The sequence below is a fragment of the Notamacropus eugenii genome, chromosome 4 (genome assembly GCF_028372415.1).
Source record: "Notamacropus eugenii isolate mMacEug1 chromosome 4, mMacEug1.pri_v2, whole genome shotgun sequence".
Taxonomy (NCBI): Eukaryota; Metazoa; Chordata; class Mammalia; order Diprotodontia; family Macropodidae; genus Notamacropus; species Notamacropus eugenii.
The window spans coordinates 376,045,254-376,061,655 of NC_092875.1; the positions used below are offsets into that span (position 1 = coordinate 376,045,254).

At 37.0% G+C, this 16,402-nt stretch overlaps 1 protein-coding gene across 1 annotated transcript in view; it reads right to left on the reverse strand.

Annotated features, from left to right (window-relative positions):
* CDH12 (cadherin 12) overlaps positions 1 to 16,402 on the reverse strand; it is a 686,747-nt gene that overhangs the window by 72,802 nt on the left and 597,543 nt on the right. The window contains exon 7 of the mRNA XM_072605471.1: positions 8,958 to 9,211. Coding sequence (XP_072461572.1) covers positions 8,958 to 9,211 — 254 coding nt within the window. The remainder of the gene's footprint in view (positions 1 to 8,957; positions 9,212 to 16,402) is intronic.

Below are 16,402 nucleotides of genomic sequence, written 5' to 3' on the forward strand. Positions count from 1 at the left end.
AATAGAACCAGGAGAGACAATTTAAAAATTATGGGACTTCCTGAAAACCATGATCAAAAAGAGAGCCTAGACATTATCTTCCATGAAATTATTAAGGAAAAGTGTCCTGATATTCTAGAATGAGAGGGCAAAATAAATATTGAAAGAATCCACAAATCACCTCCTGAAAGAGACCCAAATAAAGAAACTCCTAGGATTATTGTTGTCAAATTTCAGAGTTCCCAAGTCAAGGAGAAAATACTGCAAGCAGCTAGAAAGAAACAATTTGAATATTGTAGAAACACAATCAGGATAACACAGGATCTGGCAGCTTCAACATTAAGGGTTCAAAGGGTTTGGAATAGGATATTCCAGAAGTCAAAAGAACTAGGACTAAAACCAAGAATCACCTACCCAGCAATACTGAGTATAATACTTCAAGGGAATAAATGGTCATTCAATGATATAGAGGACTTTCAAGCATTCATGATGAAAAGACAAGAACTGAAGAGAAAATGTGACTTTCAAACACAAGAATCAAGAGAAGTACAAAAAGGTAAACAGGAAAGAGAAATCATAAAAGACTTTCTAAAGCTGAACCATTTACATTCCTACATGGAAAGATAATATTTGTAACTCTTGAGACTTTTCTCAGTATGTGGGTAGGTGGAGGAATTATACACACACACACACACACACACACACACACACACACACATATAGACAAAGTGCAGGTTGAGTTGAGTCAGAAGAGATAATATCCATAAAAAAAATCAAAATTAAGGGATGAGGGAGGAAAATACTTGGAAGAGAAAAGGGAGAAAGGGAATGGGGCAGGCTATAACTCACAAAAGAGATAAGAAAAATCTTGTTCAATGGAGGAGAAAATGGAGAAGGGGAGAGGGGGAAAAGTGAAGTTTACTCTCTTTACATATGGAGGGTATAACATGCTCACTACATTTGATATGAAAATCTATCTTACACTACAAGAAAGTGGGGAAGAGGTGACAAGTGGGGTGAGAGGCATGATAGAAGGGAGGGCAAATGGGAGAAAGGAGTAACTAAGAATAAACACTTTTGGGAAGGGACAAGGTCAAATGAGGGAATCAAAAATAAAGGGGGTAGGATAAAATAGAGGGCAATATAGTTAGTATTACACAACATGATTATTCTGGAAGTCTCTTGCAAAATGACACATATTTAGTCTGTATTGAATTGCTTACCTTCTCAGTGGGGATGGGAAGGGAGGGAGGGAAGGAGAGAAGGTGGAATTCAAAGTATTAGAAACAAATATTGAGAGTTATTATTGCATATACCCGAGAAATAGGAAACACAGGTAATGGGTTACAGACATTTATCTGTCCCTACAAGAAAAGAGAGAAGATAGGGATAAAGGAAGTGTGGAGTGTGATAGAAGGGAGGGTACATTGAGGGCAGGAGTAATCAGAATGCAAGGTATTAGGGGTGGGGGGAGGGGAGAGATGTGGAGAAAAATTAGACATGTTACAAAGTGATGTAAAAGCAATTAGTATTAAAACAATTGACTGAATTAATTACTGAGACTAAATCAGAGACATCTTTAGTTTGGGAAAAAGAATTTTAGTCTAAGTTCCCTAGAGGCAGGTAACCTTGGGTAAAATTTGGCCTTGATGGAAAAGTTAAGGTTTTAATGGTAAATTTGATTTTATGATTGTTATTTAATCAGGAACTAGAACAAGTATAGAAAGGCATGTAAGCCACTTAAGACTTGCCTCCAAAGATGTTCCTTAGCCAGTATGAAATTATAGTGATATCTGAAACCTAGTTATTGGAACTTGATATTTTAGGATTCTATAGGACTATTAACTAACTATTCTGAGTCTAACTCCAGGTATAGATAGCAAGAAAGGCAGTCTGAGCCTCCAATCCATGATGCCAGTAAGCCTGTGAGATGCTGGTATGAAATGCAAAAGGTGATCTCATGGGAAAGGTGGGAGAGAGGCTGTTCAACCTGGGTTGATATAGGATTCTCCTGACTCAGTTTCCCCACTGATTCTTGGCAGACTTTAATCTTCATTGAATGCAAGTTGATAGTCTACTCTTGCCTGAAATTGACATGAAGTTGGGGAGATATTGTTTCCCTGCAATATTACTACTCTTAATGGCGACTTCTTATATTCAAAAGGTTTGTAAGCTTAGTACCAGATCTATTAAATTATAGATTGTTGGTAGGGGAACATCCGAGGTTAAGTCTAAAATTAAGCTATTAGGTGTAGGACTTTAGATTGATAAAAATAAGTTAGGGCCCTTTAATTCTTAGTAATAGTGTGGAGACAATTAGGTCAAGGGCTTGCAAAGATAGCATTCATAATTATTATTTGTGTCTCAGCTGGTTAATGTTAAAAAAAAAAAGTTGTTTGTGGTCTATATTGTAAATGCTTTAAAAGAAGTATCATCTGACCAAAAGTTGGAATTGTTTTATATGATATGAACTGTGTTAAAAATGAAAAATAAAAATAAAAATTTTTTAAAAAAAGCAAATAGGGGTTAAGTAACTTGTCCAGAATCACACAGCTAATAAGTGTCTGAAGCCAGATTTGAACTCAGGTCTTCTTGACTCCAGCCCCAGGGCTCTATGCAATGAATCTCCTAGCTGCCTCTCAACTACAAGAGAAAATAAATCACAAAACTTAAAGAAACTTTAATTCTTAAGATTGGCAGTAAAAGGTAAGTTGGAATAGAAAGCACACAATTTTTTCAGAACATTTAATTTACAATACGTGCTACTTTTGGGCATTCATTGTTAAGTACTCAGGGATAGCTTGCTAAATACTCAAAATTACGTCTTTGTTTATCCTTGGATTTTTTTTTCCCTTCTCCAATTTATTAAAGAAGGAATTAAAAACACTGAGATGTCAAAAGGGATAGGAGTTATACAGCAAGTTCGGTTGATACTTTATAGCTAGGAAGTTGAGGAAGAGGAAGAAGGAGGAGGCAGTCAGCAATGACAACACTCTGAAGCCAGGATGGGTAGTCACCCACATAGAGACAATTTGCAAGAGAGGAGCTGGCAGGATGGCCCTGATGTCTCTACCCAGGGACCATCAGGAGCCAGGAGAGACAGCATGAGTTAGCTCTGGCATGATTTGCAAAGTAAAGGTTCTAGGCTACAGGTGAGGGAGAATGAGGGTCAATGAACCAAGGAGAGTGGAGACAGACTGAATTGGAGGAAGTTATTTGGGGGACTGCTGCTGGGCTACACTAAGCAGCCTACCCTCCTTGAGGAAGGAGGTGATAGAGCATCTGTACTCTACCTCGGACAACACAGCTGCATTATTATAGTAAATGGTGTGTACCACATTTTAAGAACAATAGTGAATTAGAGAGTATCCAGAAGAAAGATAAAACAAAAAAATGAATGATTCTGGGTGCTTATCAGAGGAGGAAGTGATAAAGGAACTGCATTCTGTCTTGGACAGAGCATAGCTAAAGTATTATATTTAAGTTACGGGTGCACATTTTTAGGACAATGATGAGCTACTGAATATCCAGAGGAAGGCAAAATCAAAGATGGATGGCCCTGAGTCAATATCAGATGAATAGTGATTGGAGTACCTCTAATGCTTTGCCTGGAGGACAGAAGAACAAGGAGGGACATGATAAATATCTTTTTAGAATATAATCTTGTTTTGTTCAGTAAAGAAAACAGAACGAGGAACAATGGGTAGAAGCTGCAGAAGCAAATTTTAGCTTAATGTCACCCCCACCAAAAAACAAAAACAAACCTTTCCCAACAATTAGAATTATCCAGAAATGAAATTAAGAGACTAAGACGTGGTGGATGGCACAGTGGAAAGAGCATGGGACACAAGAAATTTTAAGTCCAAATCCTGCCTTAGATCCTGACTAGCTGTGTGATCTTGGACAAGTCACTTAACCTCATGGAGTCTCAGTTTTCTCAGCTGTAAAATGGAAATAATAAAACTAATTATAGTGTCACATAGGTTTATTTTGGGTATCAAATGAAATAAAATATACAAATCACTTGGTAAACCTTAAATCACCATAGAAATATACATACTGTTATGATTCTAGTTGAGGAGATAGTAAGATATTCTACACCCACTGAAGATATAGGAATATAACTTACAATCAGATTCTATTATAGTGGGAATTTCTTTCAGATTTGGGTTGTACTAGATGGTCTGTAACATACTACTTCTACTTCCATAGACACCATCACCAATATGGCAAAATGATCCAATTTAAATGGAACTATAGGGAGGCAATGTGGTACTACTGTGTCAAAGGCACTGATACTAGAGTCAGAGAACTTGCATTGAAATGATTACCCCAGTGATATATGCAAGAAAGTCACTTGACTTCCTTTCTTTGTACATCACTATCCCCTCCGTCAAGAAAAAGAGTGAGTTGGATTAGATGATTTCTAACATCTCTGTGAACATTAGAGAATGCATAATAACAATTTACTTTAGGGTTTATTGTGATATTGCAAATATGTAAAAATAAATCTTTAACTTATAATAGATAAATGCAATAATATTTCTAATTCACACTGTACTAAGCACTTTACAAATATTATTCCTGAGAATAGCAATGCATCTTCATTTTTTGCAAATATAAAGCAAAAAAATGATGCTTGTTTACATTTGAATAGGAAAAAGCCCTCTTCCCTCCTTTGGAAGTTTTCATTTGGAAGGGAGAAACAAAAAGAAAAGATACAGAGAAGAGCAGATGCTGAGTCAGAAGAAGGGGCAAAAATCATCCAGATCAAGGTTGACATTTGATTGCTCCTAAGTCTTCCAGAATGGAATTGCATCTGACCAAATTTGTTCTAGTTTATTGCAACCTTGTTTATATATGATTGGAAATATAAGGTCAAAGACTATTACAATTGCCAATTAATACTCCCTACATTTGCATATTTAAAATTTGCTGTTTTACCATGAATTTCAAAAGTAAAAGGCTAATAGTGGTTAGGAACTTCTTAAATTTAAGTTTCACCAGTGAGGCTAAGCAATGCTTCTTAATCAAGGGCACCACTGAATACAATTGGCTAATGTGTGGCATAGCTAATGAAAAAGGAGAAACAGAAAAGAAAGGGAAGAATGTGAAAGAATGGATATGAAAAGTTTGAAGAGAAAAAGAAAAGTTATAGAAACTGAGAGAAAAAAAGACAATAAAATAGATGTATATCTTTCAAGGCATGATGACCTGCAACCAGTAGCCCTCTCAGAGACCACTGAGTGTCAGTAGATTGCCTTATGCAGGTTCCCAACCTGTCTGTCATTAACCTGACACTTATTTAAGAGGAGGAAGGAAAAAAGGAGAGGAAAAATACATAGTAATATTTCTTTTAAAAAAATCAAATACTTAAAAAATTCACTTTATATAAAGAGATTTTGCTATGAGTTCCTGAGCCTGAAAACCTCCCTCTATACAGAGGAAAGGTAGTACATGACCTATGTTAGTCCCACTGGGTTGTTTCAAGATTACTGTTTACTCTTAGGATAGAAAGGTTAGGCTTCATGTTGATTCAAAACCTGCTCTGCCTTTTGAAATTTCCCTCATGGGTGTCAATTAGTTCTGTCTGGATCTGTGGTTTTAGTTATGCTGGCACCTGCCCCTTAGAAACTAGGGTATAGTTGTCAATTCATTTCACATAAGCCTTTTGATACCTGTCAGAGGCTAGATACCTCTGAGCCTCAATGATATAAAAAGATGAGCTTGTGGTAGATAAGTATCTATAAAATGCATGTCTTCTTTATATCTGACAACAAATTCATGACTCTGGCCATTTCTATCTCTCTTTGAATTATTTTCACCCTGTCTCCCACTCCTAACCTCAAAGTCTATATATATATATATTTTTTTTTACTTTCCTTCCCCCTTCATCTTTAATATTTCTCTTTTTTGGAAGGAAAAGCCACAATTTAAATATAGCTGCAAGTACATAAAACAAAAATCACTAAATCCAAGTTCCTCGCTAGTCTTATTCATCCCTAATCTACATAAAACTGTCATGGTAATTGGCATGGCTTTAGTATTAATTGTCAGGGTCATGATGAGGTTTGAAAGCAATTTCCTCACTCCAAACTAAACATCTAGGAGAACCTGGTGCTAGAAGAGAGGAAATATATTTCATTAGAAAGATATGACTAAGTCATTCTTGCTATGTCAATGACATCAACAGATGAGCAAATGATATCAGCAGCTTTGTTTCCTTCACTGAGATGCTCTTGATATTCATTGGTCTTTACTGAACTATAGCTGATATTCAGCCTGTGTTTTGGAGAAAAATATTGATTATTCCCTTTCTCAATCTGGCTTATAACCTAAGTGCTATTTCAGCTCTTGGGTGATTCAGAATTATAGCCACATCCAGTCAACACAATTCCCTTAGGTAAACCCTGTTGGATTCTTGTTGTGAAGTGATGATTTCAAATCACTGTTCCCCTCTCTTGTCTCCTCTTTCCTCTCCTCTTCTCTCCTCTCTTCTTTTCTTCTCTCCTCTCTTTTCTCTGTCTATATACACATTTATATATGTACAGTATATATATATATATATATATATATATATGTCTATATATATATATGTATTTCATTAATATTATGAATAGAAATGGTGATGGAATTAAATGAGTAAAATGCCTCAGAAACCCTAAAACACTTTTAGTATTTTTTACCTATACTAATAGGACCTTGTATTCATACGGTAATTTGGAAAGGTAGGTATTTTTAATTATATATTAATACCTACATTATCATTACTTACTAATAAGTTAAATCTCTGATTTTCATTTTAGCAAGGGAATATTTCATTTCATATAATATTAAATACTTTACTTTATTCAAGTGCTATGCTGATATTTCAATATAGTATAGAAGTGGCCCTGGATTCCTGAAGACTATCCCAACAGAACATATATTCCTGCAGGCCCTGTAAGCTGGAAAGGTTCTGAGAATGGACTTGATGGCACACTAGTATGAGTAATTTGGAAAGACTTATCACTGGGTTGACCTCATGCTGATTCATTTTATCGTTTTTATTTGTTTTGTCATATAAATTCTGACAGACCTCTTAAAGTTTAGGGGGATTTCTTTCTGCATTCCTGGAGGGAGGATCTACATGGATGAAATCACAGATTCTTGAAGTGTCAGTGAATAAGTATTTAACACATTAGCTTCAGGCCCCTCCACTATTTTTTTTCCTTTCCACAGTACTTATTTTTCTTTCTCACTGATCACTTTATCTCTTTTTTGAAATTTTCTTGAATTACACATTCATTAGCCCACTTTCTATTTCCTAAACAATCATCTCCAACAGACTTTGCAGGAATGAATTAGGTAGATATAATCATCTGAAGGTTTTTCAATATGTCAGAAGTACATCTGCAAAGAACAGTAATGTAATTCTAAGAGAAAATTCCAAGGACAAGGAATAGGCAAGGGTTTTCTAGAAATTCTCAGTAGAAACAATACTAGACTCAGTATTGGGCTTACTAGTGTCTCCTATTGCCCTATGACATGAAATCTCAGGAGGACTGTGTTTATATTTTTATAAACTGTTTCCATGATGAATGAATGAAAAATAATTTATTAATTGATGATTATGTGCCAAACATTTTGACTAGACAATGGGCAAACAATTAAACACACATGTCTATACATACATATACATATATACATATATTTCTGTAAATGTATGTGTGTATAAATATATGTGTATCTGTGTTTGTATGTGAGTGTGTGTGTGTGCAAGGCAGTACCCATTCTCAAGGAGTTTGTTGCTGTTGTTGTGTTCATCCTTCATTGCCAAAGAAGACCATGACATCATAGAAATGATGACATGACTTGCACTTGACTTTGTTTTGAGTAAGGGGGGGCTGAAGGAGCTTATACTCTGATTAAAGGGGAGAAATCATAAATTCAAGCTCAGTCTCAGGACAGATGGAAAGACTCAGAAGTTCTATAGGCATAATAACAGGCAAATGGCAAGGGCCAGGGTTCATTAGGTTCCACTAGCACATTGGGTGACAATGTCTTGGGTAGAGTGGAACAGAAATAGACAGGGTTTAAGGACCAAGGGACAGGTAGTAAGGCCTAGAGATCTTCCATTTCATCAGAAGGATTAGAATGTGGTCCTTCCACATTATCCAAGCAGTGTGAGTATCCATGTTGCTCTTCTATCCCTGCTATCCTATGAGGTTTGGGCAATTTGAGGGTGGGAAAGAGCAAAGGGAAGGACAGGGCAAACTGTTCCCTCCACCCTCCTGTCCTATAGGTTCTAGAGAGCCTGGGGGTCAGGAAATGAGGTCTGTTCTGAGGAATGAACTAGGGTTCATTACCATAGAATAAGTCTTCTTGGCTTCTTCCAGGTACCTTTGAAGGCCTAGGTCAAATTGCCAATCACACTATATGCCTTCCCTCTTTGACCTCTCCAAATAGGAAATTCAGTATAAATAAATATCAAGTAGAATCTTTTAAGTGGGAATGATATCACAGATAGCATTTGAGACAAATAACTGGGAAGTCTTGGTTATAACTGAGTTTCATTTGGAGAGCTATGGTCTTATTTTATAAATATCTACATGAGTTTCTGGAGTTTTTGTGTTTACTGATATGGACCCCCTTCTGATGCTGACTGTCTCCCTAAGGTATGATCATCAAATCAATTCACAACTTGATGGGACTTAACACTAGGGAAGACTCTAGCTGTGTTTCTTCTCCCTATCCCAACCAAGCTGGGAAACTTGGTTGCCATAGTGACTAATTGCATAGGAGCAAGAATATGTGTTTGTTTTTTCCCCTCAAATATCTCTTTAGGTAATGGGAAGGAACAAGGAGATTATTGATGACTTGTACAGATTAGCATAGATATTTAACATATATTCATACACATGAGTGATTTCCCTCAAAAGGCTCTCTCATTAACAAATATGGTTTCTAGACTGCAATACAGAAGTAGACATCCTTACCTAATAGCACTGCTGCCAACATCAAGATCTTGTGCAGTGACAGCTCCAATTATGGTTCCAACAGGAGTGTCTTCATAAACTTCCATCGTGTAGAGAGGCTTGCTAAACACTGGGGGCTCATCCACATCCAACACACTGATCTTCACAGTCGCGGTATCCTTGAAAGGGCCCACTGAGTGGAAGCGGTGATCAAGATGAAGATTGGAAGCCTCTACTTTGAAAGTGTATGCCTTTTTTGTTTCAAAATCTAATGGCTGCAGTAAGAAAAAATCAAAAAGAGGGGAAAACATAAAATATGGCAAAACTGTGAGCTATAATTTTGGAATGTTCCTGTAATTTATATAAATAATATCTTGATTTCAATGCTAGAGATTTCTATGTTTAATTTCCTACTTGCAAATTAGAGGGGAAAGACTTAGATAAAAAGAAAAAACCACATACTTATTGAAGAGGTAATATAACATGTAAAAATGAATAGGAATATGTGACAGTATTACTCTTATGAATTTCACGCATACTGACTTAATTGTTAAAAGTTGCTAGTTAAGACATACTTGTACTGGAGAATCATTCTTTAGTGAACATTGACATCTAGTGGTGTAAAGTTACAATGAGCAAATATAGAGATTTCCTTTTGTAAAGGTTTGATATTTTTTTTAAAAAATCTTGGATTATGTCATTAAATCTGTTACCAGCAATTCAATTTTTTTCCTTTGCTTTTGAAAATATTATTGCCATAATGTATTGTTTATTTACCCTATTTTGACATCTCTTGATTATCTATTCCCCTGGACTTTTCAAGACTTTTGTCATTCTGATGTAGTTTTTCAGGTAATAACGTAGCTGGAAAGCTTTCCTGGGACTCACCAAGGGGATAGTTCCCTGGCAGGAGAAAGTCTAGCACTGTACTCCACCTCCCCTTGTCAACTAGGCCCTAGAAGGTTGGGAGAGGAGTTGCAACGACAAAAACAATGATCTCAAATAGAAATTTGTACTTTGTCAAGTTTTATATCACTACAGTAACATAATTTAACTACACACCACATCTATATGATATATGGCAAGGGCTGAACTCCAGATTAAGGACTTAGAATACCCTAAGCAAGATTTAAAAACAGGTTATAGATCACATAGCTTGATAACTGAAAGTGAGAGTAGTAGAGGGATTAATATTATTATAAAATCTTAAATATAAAATGCATTCATCCTCAGATTCATTAATAGTATTAACAGTGTTTCTCCAGAAAGAGTAACTAGCTATGAACATGTGTTGCTAGTCATATTACTATGGGTAGATAGATAGGTCCATCTAGATATTTAGATAGATATCATGTTATAAACCCCCCACACTCCCCCACCCCCTATGTGTGTGTGTGTGTATGTATTTAAAAATTATTTTGCTGAACTATTTATCTGTTTAAATAAGAGGTCTAATATTGTTTAGGCAGCAGATTTGAAGGGTATGAAAGCTTTTCTGGTCATTTAAGAAAAAGAAGCCAAAGTGTTATAAAATGAAGACAGAAATACTTTGCAGCCAAATGTCTGAGGCTTCTGGGATAATTGCCATTTGGGTGGCTCATATGATATGTTAACTACTGTCTTAACATGGCAGTTCATCTTCTCCAGCACAGTCTGATAAAATAAAAGAGCCATCATTTCTACTTTTTGAAATGCACGTTTCTGAGAAGAAATTAAACAGCACAATCCTCACCAACTGCCTCATAATAACCTTAAAATTCAGAGACTCTCATGGAACTATTCAAATTAAAAGAATAATTTCCCTCAGATTAGCCAAAAAATAAGCTTTTTTTGCTTCTAATTTATCAGAGGGAGACATAGTTGGGCCAGATGAGTGTCTCTGAGTTTTTAATTTTTATAATTACTGTATTGCTGATATATAGCAGCAATACAGTAATTATAAGAATATATATATTCTTATATTATATATTAATTATATATTATAACTATATTTATATTTATTATAATTATGTTCATGTTTATTATATAACTATACTTATATTTATTATAATTATAATATATAAATATATTATACAATTATAATTATATATTAATTATAAGAATATATAGATAGATACATAGATATATAGATAATGTATGCGTATTAATATGTCAAGTATTTCTATATAATTATATTATAATTACATATAATATGAATTATGTATGTATAATGTGTTTTCTGCGCACTTTCATTTCAGAATCTATTCCCTCACAGTTCCTTAACTGATGAGAAACTCATCCTTGTAATGAGGATTTTTAGAAAAGAAAATAAAGGGGAGGAGCCAAGATGGCAGAGTAGAAAGATTCACATACGCTAGTTCTGAACGCACAGCCCATAAAATACCTGTAAAAAAGAACTCCCAACAAATTCTGGAGCAGCAGAAGCCACAGAATAATGGAGCTGATGAGATTTCTGTTCCAGAGAGATCTGAAAACCTGACGTGAAAGGTCTGTTGTGCCCCAGACCCAGAGCCGAGCCGAGCCCAGCCCTGCCTTGGCCGAGTGTCACCACGAGGAGCAGATCCGAGCAGGCTTCAGGGACAGAATCTCCAGCAGCCACGCGGGTCCCTTCATCCACGGGCGCCAGGGGTGAGTGAGAGAGTCTTTTTGGCTCACCGGGAGGGGAGCTGGGTGTCTCCATTACTTAGGCCTGCTTGGGAGGCAGCAGGGGAGGTGGCAGCAGACTGGGGCTCCTCAAGCAGGCAGGTGCTCTGATCCATTGTTGAAGGTCTCTGCATAAACCCCCTGAGGGAACTGAGCCTGAGAGGCAGCCCTGCCCCCACCTGAGCACCTGAACTTAATCTCACACTGAATAGCAGTCCCACCCCCACCCATAGCCCTGAGGCTGGGAAGCAGCATTTGAATCTCAGACCCCAAGTGCTGGCTGGGAGGATCTGGAGGCAAAGTGAGTGTGAAGAGAATACTCAGAAGTCAAGTCACTGGCTGGGAAAATGCCCATAAAAGGGAAAAAAAAATAAGACTATAGAAGGTTACTTTCTTGGTGAACACGTATTTCCTCCCTTCCTTTCTGATGAGGAAGAACAATGTTTACCATCAGGGAAAGACACAGCAGTCAAGGCTTCTGTATCCCAGACCACCCATTGGGCTCAGGTCATGGAAGAGCTCAAAAAGGATTTTGAAAATCAAGTAAGAGAGGTGGAGGAAAAACTGGGAAGAGAAATGAAAGAGATGCAAGTAAAGCATGAAAAGCAGGTCAACACCCTGCTAAAAGAGACCCAAAAAAATGCTGAAGAAAATACACCTTGAAAAATAGGCTAACTCAATTGGCCAAAGAGGTTCAAAAAGCCAATGAGGAGAAGAATGCTTTCAAAAGCAGAATTAGCCAAATGGAAAAGGAGGTTCAAAAGCTCACTGAAAAAAATAGTTCTTTCAAAATTAGAGTGGAACAGATGGAGGCTAATGACTTTATGAGAAACCAAGAAATCACAAAACAAAACCAAAAGAATGAAAAAATGAAAGATAATGTGAAATACCTCATTGGAAAAACAACTGACCTGGAAAATAGATCCAGGAGAGACAATTTAAAAATTCTGGGACTACCTGAAAGCCATGATCAAAACAAGAGCCTAGACATCATCTTTCATAAAATTATCAAGGAAAACTGCCCTGAGATTCTAGAACCAGAGGGCAAAGTAAGTATTCAAGGAATCCACAGATCACTGCCTGAAAGAGATCCAAAAAGAGAAACTCCTAGGAATATTGTGGCCAAATTCCAGAGTTCCCTGGTCAAGAAGAAAATATTGCAAGCAGCTAGAAAGAAACAGTTCAAGTATTGTGGAAATACAATCAGGATAACCCAAGATCTAGCAGCTTCTACGTTAAGGGATCTAAGGGCATGGAATAGGATATTCCAGAAGTCAAAGGAACTAGGACTAAAACCAAGAATCACCTACCCAGCAAAACTGAGTATAATACTTCAGGGGAAAAATTGGTCTTTCAACAAAATAGAGGACTTTCAAGCATTCTTGATGAAAAGACCAGAGCTGAAAAGAAAAGTTGACTTTCAAACACAAAAATGAAGAGAAGCATGAAAAGGTGAACAGCAAAGAGAAGTCATAAGGGACTTACAAAAGTTGAACTGTTTACATTCCTACATGGAAAGACAATATTTGTAACTCTTAAAACTTTTCAGTATCTGGGTACTGGGTGGGATTACACACACACACACATGCACACATGCACACACACACACATAGAGTGCACAGAATGAATTGAAGAGGATGGGATCATATCTTAAAAAAAATGAAATTAAGCAGTGAGAGAGAAATATATTTGGAGGAGAAAGGGAGAAATGGAATGGGGCAAATTATCTCTCATAAAAGAGGCAAGCAAAAGACTTATTAGTGGAGGGAAAAAGAGGGGAGATGAGAGAAAAACATGAAGTTTACTCTCATCACATTCCACTAAAGGAAGGAATAAAATGCACACTCATTTTGGTATGAAAACCTATCTCACAATACAGGAAACTGGGGGATAAGGGGATAAGCAGGGTGGGGGGATGATGGAAGGGAGGGCATGGGGAGGAGGGAGCAATTTAAGGTCAACACTCATGGGGAGGGACAGGATCAAAAGAGAGAATAGAAGCAATGGGGGACAGGATAGGATGGAGGGAAATATAGTTTGTCTTATACAGCACGACTATTATGGAAGTAATTTGCAAAACTACACAAATATGGCCTATATTGAATTGCTTGCTTCCAAAGGGAAGGGGTAGGTAGGGAGGGATGAAGAGAAGTTGGAACTCAAAGTTTTAAAAACAACTGTCGAGTACTCTTCTTGCTACTAGGAAATAAGCAGTACAGGTAAAGGGGTATAGAAAGTTATCTGGCCCTACAGGACAAAAGAGAAGATGGAGACAAGGGCAGAGAGGGATGATAGAAGAGAGGGAAGATTGGTGATAAGGGCAATTAGAATTCTCTGTGTTTTGGGGTAGGGGGAGGGGACAAAAGGGGAGAAAATTTGGGACCCAAAATTTTGTGAAAATGAATGTTAAAAATTAAATAAATTAAGGGGAAAAAAAGGAAAGAAAAAAAGAAAAGAAAATAAAGCAGTTCAATAAAACTAATTAATATATAAATGAAGCCTTAACAGTACAGGTTAATATACTTTCAAGCTTTAATTGAGCTAAGACTTTTGGAATACTTTGTGTGTGCGATAATACACACCCATAGTCTCCCATTACTTCAAAGAAGAGAAGGATATGTAATTTCTCCTTTGAATGGTTGCTGTTGAAAATCCCCTCCTGTTTTCTTTGGCTTCACTGCTCTTTCTCAGTCCCACATCCATTTTTTCCCTTCCTTCTGACTTCTTATCTATTTTCCCCCTCTATTCTCATTTCATCTTCTTTTCCCACAATTTCTTTTCAGAGTTGCTCTGGAAAATTTCCACTCACCCATATTGTTATTCATTTTTCACAATTGTAATTAAAGAAGAACAAATTCAAAGTCCAACTCCCAGATGGCTTATCCTTTGGCAATACAGGTTTACCTAACCAAATCCCACTCTCTGTATTCAATTAAACTTAATATTCCAATATTGTCTAAAGCTCTGTACAAAACGTGTAGGGATAAATTGGAAGAAATTACAGTGTCTCTGCCTTCAGTGAACTTATATTTCACCAGGGTGTTTGGAGAGGGATGGAGGTCTGAGGCAGTAATATAACATGATGTGGAGAATAATTACAAGCTATATAGAAAAGTAATTTCAATTTGTAGAGAGCATGAATACGTGGAGGAGGACGGTTGAAATCAAGAATGGCCTCTTATAGCAGTGGCTCTCAAGCAGTATTGTAAGTCTGTACAAAGATGGAGAAGCAGAAGATGGAAGTGCTAGTAGACCAGTTGACCATGACAGAGAAAGGATGAAGGGGGAGTAATATGAAGCCAGACTGGAAAGGTAGGGCGTCAGGTTATGAAGGTCTCCAAATGCCAAATACAGTAGCTTATGTTTGATCCAAGAAGCAGCTGAAAGTCATAAAGTCACAGTTATATTTTAGGAACATTTATTTGTCTTTTATATGGAAGACAAATTGATGATGGAGGAGACTTAAAGAAGGAAAATCAATTAGGAAATTGTTATTATCTGGGTAAGAGGTCCTGAGAAAGGTGGCTGTGCAACCATAGAGAAAAGAAAAATAATGAAAGATACTGTGAAAGTAGAATTGAAGATTTAGTAGATCATTACACAGCAGTGGTATCCCCCACCCCTCCACTCTAACTAATTCAACTAACAAGATGCCCTATACCCTAAAGCCCTTAACAGGTGAGAATATCTCTTTTATTTACAAAGTCAATCATAGGAATTAAACTGGGGGTATGAACAATTCCCAGATGCTTCTACTATATCAATTCAGGGAGTAAAGTAGGTATAAGCTGAATCTAAGAACACAAGCCACATATGTATTGTCTTTTGACTGATGAACAAGAATCAGCCATGCCCTAAAGGGCTTGAATAAAACAGCAAGCAAGTGAAGAAATAAGAATTTTGGTAGAAGTTAGCCTAGCTGTAGAGAAGCTTGGGCCAGGTTCCCAGAATAGATGTTTAGACGTCAGGATGGGGATGGCATCTATGTTTCTTCCCTTGTCACCTCACCTTGACCACAGTATGACCTTTAGAACGTCAAAATACAAAATGACTGACCAAGTCATTTGCATTCACAGCAGTGTCCCCAGTATAGTCATAGCTAACAGCATCACCTGCATGGGTTGGCAAAGTTAACTAAATATACAAGGGGCCTTGACTCTCAGGACTGAAAGCTATACATGCCTAAAGGGAACTTCATGAGGTCACCACAAAGAGAGAACAGGACTAAAAGATACCAGGTACTCTGGGTTCTCCTTTTGCCACATGTGCTTGATCTCATTCTCCCCAGGTACTTTGCTTGGGAAAGCAGAGAGTTTACCTCAGACTTTACTGGGAATTTTTAATATAACAACTATCCTTGCTATACCTGCTTAGTAAAGACCCCTTTCCAAAGTCTAATTAACTCTGTCGCATGAAGTGATGAGTTATAATTATTTATGGGGAGCACATTAGATAAGGGTTCATGTGTGACAATATTCGGAAGTACCCCTAAACCACTCAGGGTTAGAACACTAAGGGGAAAGGTAAGCAGTCATCCTCTGGGGCCCTATTCTAGCAAAGGAAGTTAGAGTTAGAAATAGCTCCAGATGGTACTACCTTTAGATATAGGAGTTGAGGAAGAAGGAAGAATCAAGGATGACTTAATAGTTGTTCACCTGGGTGAATAGAAGGATATTATTCAGTTGTTTTCTATCATGTTTGATTTTTGCTGACCTTTTTAAGCATTTTCTTTGTGCAGTTGAATAGAACACCAGGCCTGAAGTCAGGAAGACGCATCTTCCTGAGTTTAAAATCAACCTTAGACACTTACTAGCCATTGTGGC